The 9433-nt window shown below is 33.2% G+C and overlaps 1 protein-coding gene across 1 annotated transcript in view; it reads right to left on the bottom strand.

Moving 5' to 3' along the window:
• LOC107713967 (uncharacterized) overlaps positions 1-8179 on the bottom strand; it is a 28989-nt gene extending 20810 nt beyond the window's left edge. The window contains exons 1-4 of the mRNA XM_016519641.1: positions 8137-8179; positions 7735-8052; positions 6426-6497; positions 5430-5748 (exon numbers count right to left, since the gene is read on the bottom strand). Of these exons, the coding sequence (XP_016375127.1) occupies positions 5430-5748; positions 6426-6497; positions 7735-8052; positions 8137-8179 (752 nt within the window). The remainder of the gene's footprint in view (positions 1-5429; positions 5749-6425; positions 6498-7734; positions 8053-8136) is intronic.
• Between the last annotated feature and the right edge of the window lie 1254 nt (positions 8180-9433).

Below are 9433 nucleotides of genomic sequence, written 5' to 3' on the forward strand. Positions count from 1 at the left end.
TGCGAGTTATAAAGTCAGAATTGCGAGATATAGTCAGAATTGCGTGATATAAAGTCAGAATTGCGAGTTATAAAGTCAGAATTGCGAGATATAAAGTCAGAATTCTGACTTTTTTCTCAGAATTGCGAGTTATAAAGTCAGAACTGCGAGATATAAAGTCAGAATTGCGAGTTATAAAGTCAGAATTGCATGATATAAAGTCAGAATTGCGAGTTATAAAGTCAGACCTGCGAGATATAAAGTCAGAATTCTGACTTTATATCTCGCAGGTCTGACTTTATAACTCGCAATTCTGACTTTATAACTCGCAATTCTGACTTTATAACTCGCAATTCTGACTTTATAACTCGCAATTCTGACTTTATAACTCGCAATTCTGACTTTATAACTCGCAATTCTGACTTTATAACTCGCAATTCTGACTTTATAACTCGCAATTCTGACTTTATAACTCGCAATTCTGACTTTATAACTCGCAATTCTGACTTTATAACTCGCAATTCTGACTTTATAACTCGCAATTCTGACTTTATAACTCGCAATTCTGACTTTATAACTCGCAATTCTGACTTTATAACTCGCAATTCTGACTTTATAACTCGCAATTCTGACTTTATAACTCGCAATTCTGACTTTATAACTCGCAATTCTGACTTTATAACTCGCAATTCTGACTTTATAACTCGCAATTCTGACTTTATAACTCGCAATTCTGACTTTATAACTCGCAATTCTGACTTTATAACTCGCAATTCTGACTTTATAACTCGCAATTCTGACTTTATATCACGCAATTCTGAGAAAAAAAAGTCAGAATTGTGAGATAAAAAGTCGCAATTACCTCTTTTATTTTTTATTCAGTGGCGGAAACGGCTTCCATAAATGGCTAACCCATTTGTCTTGTTAAAATTAAGTGAATTAGCTCGCATTGTATTTATCGTAAATACACACAATCAAACATTATTTTCGCACTTTTTGAATAAAACTGGATTGGAATAAAAAATGTTGTACAATAAGTGTTTACCTTTATTTTTTTCTTCACACATCATGTCTCATATTTCTTTTCAAGCGTGCTTTTTAGTGACACCATCTTTTTTTGTAACCAAGTCCGTACATTTTTCCATAAAACGTTATTATTTTATATTATATTATTTATTAAATGTTGATTATGGAGGAAGTGATGCCACAGCTTTAATTTGAATGTACATAAATAAATAAATAAATATTCGTCGTCATAGTTTCTAATTAAGATTAACAGTTTTGTAACAAATGTTAAATGGAAATGTAATTTTTGTCCCTATAAATTTCATAAATTAAGATTGAGATCTGGAACTGTGACAAGTAAAATAAAAACAAAATCTATCCATTTAATGCATTTTAGAAAAGTTAAGATAGTGTATAACGTTTTTAAGTAGGCTAATTAATGTGACCTTCATATAACAAAAATGTAACATAACGTGTTGAAAAAAAATTACATTCTTTTAATAGCCAACGAGACAGTTTTAGCCTTTTGTCAACAGTATATCTAGCAAATATTGTGTTTAGAGTTCTTTATTTTGAGACACTTTTGGAACATTTAACATAATTTCTCAATAAAATATTTATAACCAAAAGCAACATCACAATTAAATTATGTCTAATGTCTCCTCCTTTCTGTTGTTGTTCCAAATAAAAGCGCTTTGATGATGAAAGCAGGTTTTTGTAATGATTTCCTCTCATAGTTAACACTGTGTTGTCTTCACTCCAGAGCGCGCAGTAATACGATCCCTCATCACTGAGCTCCAGTCTTGAGATTGTGAGTGTCAGTGTCACTGGCTTATCCTTCTCCGCATCGTTCACCGATCCAGTTATTTTACGGGGGGCATCGGGGTCTTTTTTGAATGCTTTCGATCCAGCTTCGAAATACATTAATCTTTGGAAAGCTTGATCCTTGAGTCTGTACCAGTGGAGAGCGTTGGACGTAAACGTCGCTGAATCCACTTGGCATTTGATTAGAGCAGTTTTACTCCTTGTCCTAATCATCACAGGTTCAAGATGCGTAATTTGACCATTTAGACAATCTAAAACCATAAGAGAAACTATTAAAATGAGCTTAGTGTGTATTCATTCAATGAAGCACTTACATTTTGGCATTACATTAAACTCAAGAACCCAAAAGCTCACGAACAGCAGTTGCTCCCTCCTGAGTAAACCAGTTGTACGCTGCTCGAGTGTTTTAGGACTGTTAACTATATTTACGTTTAGCACAAGTAGGTCTATGCGACAAAAAACTGTTTTGTTTAAAATGTTTTCAAGATAGCTCACAAGTTGCTTGTGCGAGACGAACCTCAAGAGAAAAACTGAACATGCACGAAATAAGTGGAAATGCATTTTAAAAGTCATAAATCTCTGAATAACAGTTTGTAAATTTGATTGAGAAATGTTAATAATTATAACAGAATACTAAAATCTCACCTATTAAGACTACTAGCAACCCAAATGTTATCATTCCAGACAGCGTCATGTCTACATCTGTCGTCCAGGAGTCTGAAGAATTATGAAGTGCATCAGCCAATCAGAAGGTAATGATAATGGCCTTGTGGTTTCCTCTTTGCACATATCTGGTCGTTTTTTACACAAGCTAAAACAATCTATATAAATGATGGGTGATGGGAATCAACACTCATTTAACACGTGTAATTTTAAAGCGCAATTTAACCCTGATTAAAACCTTCTCCAGAGCAGATACAGTATCAATGCAAACGGCTCTTCCTCAGCGGCGCTATGGATTCAAATATGGTAAATGTGGTGGTCTTAAAAATAATAATAATAAATGTGTAAAACTAAGAAAAATTGCAAATAAATTATATTAGAGTAACACTGAACTTAAAACAAGTGAATGTATTTTCCGAATGCACTTTATAGTGTTATATCTGTGACGATTAATGTTCCCTGCTCAGCCTTGAAGGATTCACTGATTGCTTGATTATTTTCCCTTGGGAAGTGTTCACCTGTTTGGGGGAGGGGGCGCGCTGCTCAGAAAAAATAAAGAGACTCTGATGGTGAAGCAGCAGCTCCGTGTCCTGTGTTTTATTAACAATTCACATCTCCCCTCATCAGGTGGTGAGGGCGCTACATAAACAGGTGAAGTTTTGAGTAAAATTCTGATCAACAACATTCAATAAGAGCACTATGATATAATTACGTAGTAATATATTGTGTTTTTCACAGTGTGTATGTATTTAATAAGTGCTATTGCTAAATTGGTCACAATGATAAAGTAAAGAGTCTGTCAGTCCTATAATGTCAGTGGATGGGAATCACGGCTTTGAGAGTCAAAAAACATACACAAACAAAACCAAATTAAACCCTGCGGCTCATGACGATACATTGATGTGTAAATACACGAAACGATCGGTCTGTGCAAGAAACTGAACAGTATTTATATAGTTTTTTACCTCTGATTTTCCCCGCAATGTCCGAACTGTCACCTATCTCTCAAGTGGACAATTGACACTCCTAATTGAGATTGTAGATAGAGTGTCAATGGTCCATTTGAGAGATAGGTTTAATTATTCTTTTATAATGAGGTTGATATGAATGTATGGGGGAAACAAAACAGCTGGAAAAAACAAACAAACAAAAACACAAATAATGAAATACATCCATAAAACTGGCGGGCCAGATTTTTTAGTACAGGCTAGTATTATTAATCATGAATATGATGTAATGTTTAATTTTCAGCGAGTATCCTTAATTTAGCTTTGGTTTTGCTAATAGCTATAAGTTATTTTATAAAATGTGTTCTGTAAAATAATGAGAATTTCAAGTGTCCATTTACTTTTGGGTGCCACTATATTGGGATTATTAAGATCTGATTTATGATTATTAAGGTATTAACCTATTTTAATCTATTTAACCCCCTTTAAAGCTCCATTATGAGAACAACAGTGCACAAGTTAATGAGCGTCATTCATTTTGTTATGCAAGATGATAAAGTTTCCTGTACACTTTTTTACACTGTTTTGCAAAAATCCTTACAGAAAATTGTTCAGCTACACACATACATTTGATGATGTCATTTCCTGAGGTGGAGCTCTGATAAATGTCAGTGCTCTTTTTCTATATGTGAAACAGGTGCATTTCTACCACACCTGACTGATATGTATGATATCTCATCTTAAATATATATGCTTTTCATCTTAAACCTGAAAATCCTCTTTCGCAGTTGAGTAGCACCATCCTCTGTTGGAGATCTGCATGTTAAACAAACAACTGTTCAAATGTCACAAATATGCTCTTCAGGATGCATGTTGGACTCGTTGGAAATTGGGTTTACATGAAAAATCAGCTCTAAGAATAGATGTCACATTTATATATTTAGAAGAGTAAAATCTAATGAATGTTCTCAATATCCTTAAGTTAATGTACAGTATGTGTGTGAATGTTCTCAGTGTGGTTGTTTGAGTCCCAGTAGGCGCAGAAGTAAACGGCAGCATGAATCGGTTTTGTGTTGCTCAGTTTTAGGTTATAAAGCTGTGGGCCTCCAACATATTTTATCCATATGTCATATTTTTTTTCTTTCTTTCTTTCTTTCTTTCTTTTTTAAAATAAAATGGCTGACCCATTTGTCTTGCTAAGTGGATTAGCTAGCTTTTTATTTATCATAAATGCACACAATCAAACAATATTTTCACACTTTTTGGAGACTTAACGAAACTCCCGGACTGGAGTAAAAATATTCTGTTCCATCAAGTGTTTAGGTGCTTTTTTCTTCACACATCATGTCTCGTTTTTTCTTCTTCTTTGTCTTTTTGTAACCATGTCCATAAATGTTTAATAGAACTTTATTATGGGCAAAAATGTTGATTGTGGAGGCAGTTAGCCACAGCTGTGGGACAGCTGTAATTTGAATGATCTGAATTATTTAACATTTTTACATAAAATAAAATGAAATAATTGTCAACATAGTTATTATGATTAAGATTAAAACAAATGTTATTTTAAATGTAAATGTAAAATGATTAAGATGAAAATGATTGAAAATTAAGATTGAGATCTGGAACTGTGACATGTAAAATAAAAAGAAAACCTATTCATAAAAGAAATTTGAGAAAATTTTGAATTAAGACATACAACAATAAAGTAATAACTTGTGTTGAAACAAAATCACATTTTAATTAGTCGAAGAGACACAGTTTTATTATTGTTAACAGTCAATATGGTACAGTAGGCAGTAACAAACATTGTACATTGTGGAACATTGTGGTTCTTTCTTCTGAGACAATACACTTTTGGAACATTTAACCTAATTCTTTAATTGAATCTTGACAACAAAAAGCAACATCACAATAAAAATATGTCTAATGTCTCCTCCTTGCTGCTGTTCCAAATAAAAGCGCTTTGATGATGAAAGCAGGTTTTTGTAATGATTTCCTCTGATAGTTAGCACTGTGTTGTCTCCACTCCAGAGCGCGCAGTAATACGAGCCGGCATCGCTGAGCTCCAGTTTTGAGATAGTCAGTGCCACTAGATCACCATTCACCGATCCAGAAAATCTACGGGGGGTGTCGGGGTCTTTTTTGGCCTTTGACGAACCAGCTTCGAAATACATTAATCGTTGGAGAGCTCCCTTTGGTGGAGCTCTGTACCAGTGGAGAACGCTGGACTGAAGGGTCGATGAATCCACTTTGCATTGGATTCGAGCTGCTCTACCACTTGCCTTAATTATCACAGGATCAGGGTGCGTAATTTGTCCATTTAAACAATCTAAAAGCATAAGAAACCATTAAAATGCGTTGCGTGTGTACACGCAATAAAACACTTATATTAGCCTACTTTAAACACAAGAACCCACTAAATAAAAGCTCAAGAACAGCAGTTGCTGCTCGAGCGTTTTCTGTTAGAATGAACATTACACCGATAAAACGGTAGGACTGTAAACTATATTTGCGTAGCCTATAGCACAAGTAGGCCTATACAACAAAAACTGTTTTGTTTAAAATGTTTTCAATATAGCTGACAATTCGCTTCCATAAGAAACCATTAAAATGCGTTGCGTGTGTACACGCAATTAAACACTTATATTAGCCTACTTTAAACACAAGAACCCACTAAATAAAAGCTCAAGAACAGCAGCTGCTGCTCGAGCGTTTTCTGTTAGAATGAACATTACACCGATAAAACGGTAGGACTGTAAACTATATTTGCGTAGCCTATAGCACAAGTAGGCCTATACAACAAAAACTGTTTTGTTTAAAATGTTTTCAATATAGCTGACAATTCGCTTGTGCGAGACGAACCTCATGAGAAAAACGGAAAAGTTAATTAAAAAACCTTATCCAGAGCAGATATCAATGCAGATATCATATTAATTTAAAATTAATAATAGTGAGTAATTGTGATTGAGAAATGTTAATAATTATAAGATAATACTAAAATCTCACCAATTAAGACTACTAGCAACCCAAATGTTATCATTCCAGACAGTGCCATGTCTACATCTGTCGTCCAGGAGTCTGAAGAATTATGAAGTGCATCAGCCAATCAGAAGGTAATGATAATAGCCTCGTGGTTTCCTCTTTGCACATATCACGTCGTCATCACTATCGCAAGAAACAAACTAAAACAATCTGTATAAATGACGGGTGATGGGGATCGACATTCATTTAACACGTGCAATTTAAAACAACAATTAGGCTTTGGGTTATAAAGCTGCCTCTTCCTCAATAGCACCCTTCTTCTTTTTTTCTTTGTAAAATGGATAGTATGGATTCAAACGTGAAGAGGTTTTGAATAAAGCTTAAAAAATAAGTAAATAAATAAATAGTAATGGCACTGTGATATTATTTGGGATATGTAGATGAAAAGAGTCTAAAAATAAACTGATACACTAAAATCTATTTTAAATGATACTATTCACGCATTTATTCAGTTAGACTATTTGTTTAGTAATCCAGATTTGTAACTTTTGCAGGGCCTTTCCAATTTTTTGATAAACAACTCAAGTGAAATGCTTAAAGTCTGCACACTGCTGCTACCAGAATTCATTTTCACCACACAAGGACCAGTGCTATATTAGTGTCATTGAGATTTTGATATACTTTATTAATTTTGTTGTTGTTCTGTCAGTTTTATTGGTTTTTGTTTGTCTTTATATGTCTTTATTCATTTTTATTTCAGCTTTAGTTTGAGTTATTTTATTACACAAAATTAAACTAAATGAAAATGACAAATGTTGCCTTGGCTGAAATAAAGTAAGTGTGTTTTTAATTTTATTTTATTTTAGTGGGATTTTTTCCCAAGTATTTTAAGGAACAAAATGTATAAATATTTTATGATTTCAGTTTTTAGTTAACTATAATAACCCTGACAAGTGATATTTCAAGCAAGTGCTTCATCAAACTGAACATTACAAACCCTTAAATACCCATAATCTCTAGACAAATAGCAATGACATATTTCATCTTTTTAAAACAATGTTGAGGCATGTTACAACTTAGATACACTTGCAATATTCCAAAATCACAAATATAATAGTGTGTACAAAACACCTCATAGAAACATGTATAATGTGTCCATTAACACCAGGGCAATTGTAATTAAACAGATCAAAATAAGATCATCCACCCAGCCTGTGCATACACAGCTCAAGTCAAATTAGGAACTTAAACAGAAAATGACAGTGCAAGTATATGTTTGCATTCAACATTTGCCAGTATAGTTCATGTACAGAATGTGAATAAATCTTCTCACTGTGGCTGCTTGAGTCCCAGTAGGTGCAGAAGTAAGCGGCAGCATGTCTCTTTTGAGTGTTTCTCAGTTTTAGATCATAAAGCTTTGTTTTTTCCACGGTGAAGTCATTTGCTTGGGGATTGTTGGTATCAAGAGTAATAATACCTCCTTGATTGATATAGAGTAGCCTCGATGGGGCTTCACCCTCTTTTATTTGGTACCAATGGATATAGTCTGAAGAGCCCAGACCAGTCACTTTGCAGGGCAGATACACAGTTTTGCCCTCTCCCTTAACCAAAGCCTTTGGACCTTGATCCACAGTCACTCCCAGAACTGCTGCTTTGATTAAACAAAAATAAACTTCAATACATTTAAAAAAGTTTACATTTTTTACATTTTCTTTTTATTATAAATGTCACTTACCTGGAATCTCCAAAAGGAGGACTATATAAATGTATAAAAACATCATTCATCTGGTGAAAAATGTTTATAATTGGTGCAATGCTGTCTTTGAGGTTTTCACACTGCTTTTGTATGAACTTCAAAAATGGGGTGCTGATGTCATTTCCTGAAATGGAGTTACCTTAGAAATCGTGTTAATCAAATTCCGCATGAGCCTTTTATATTAAATTAAATTACTTTGAAGTATAGCAAAATATTTGTTTTTTCAGTTTGTCACACTATCCCCATCTGTAAGATATGACAATTTATCAGAGAGACTTTTTTTATATGATTATGATGATACCGGTGCTTAAGGTTATTTTAATTAATTACATTTTATAGTAAGACTATAGTAAAACTGACGGGCCGAGTTACCTTAGAAATCGTGTTAATCAAATTCCGCATGAGCCTTTTATATTAAATGAAATTACTTTGAAGTATAGCTTTTTTTTTCAGTTTGTCACACTATCCCCATCTGTAAGATATGACAATTTATCAGAGAGACTTTTTTTATATGATTATGTTGATACCGGTGCTTAAGGTTATTTTAATTAATTACATTTTATAGTAAGACTATAGTAAAACTGACGGGCCAGATGTTTTGTAGGCTAGTATAGTACAGTAACAATAGACATGAACCAATAATTTCGAACATACAGAAAGTGTCCAAATTGGTTCCGTCTTAATTTTGAACAGTGTCTCTTATAGCAAAGTTATTTTGTCAAATGTTTTCTGAAAACATAATTGCTTAATTTTTTTTTTTTTAAGTCTGACACTGACATTTTGTTCAATTACTGATCTTTAGTGTATTTTATCGACAGGATATTTGAACTACTAAGATTCTTAAAATATCCCAATGTGTGGACAGTTATACACATTTAATTCGATAACAGATTTTGCTGAAACTTTACATTAAGGTCTCAATTGTTAACATTAGTTAATGCATGAACTAACATGAACTAACAGTGAGCATATATATTTAGAATTTATTCATCTTTTTTGATGTTAAATAATAAAAATACAGTTATTCATTGATGTTCATGTTACTTCAAAGTAATAGACTAATAGTCTACAACTTAAAAAAAAATGTCAATGAAATTAACATCAGCTAAGATTAATACATGCTGTAAAAGTATTGTTCATATTTATTTCATGGTAACTAAAAACCTTACTATAAGTGTCTTTGTTTAAAATGAATGAAAGCAGCTTCACATTGCTAATGCAAAAGTTCACTGGAAAAGAAGAAATGTAAAAGATAAATGTCTCCCCCTTGCGTTCA

This window comes from Sinocyclocheilus rhinocerous, unplaced genomic scaffold (assembly GCF_001515625.1).
Source record: "Sinocyclocheilus rhinocerous isolate Xijiao unplaced genomic scaffold, SAMN03320098_v1.1 scaffold2043, whole genome shotgun sequence".
In the NCBI taxonomy this organism is placed as follows: Eukaryota; Metazoa; Chordata; class Actinopteri; order Cypriniformes; family Cyprinidae; genus Sinocyclocheilus; species Sinocyclocheilus rhinocerous.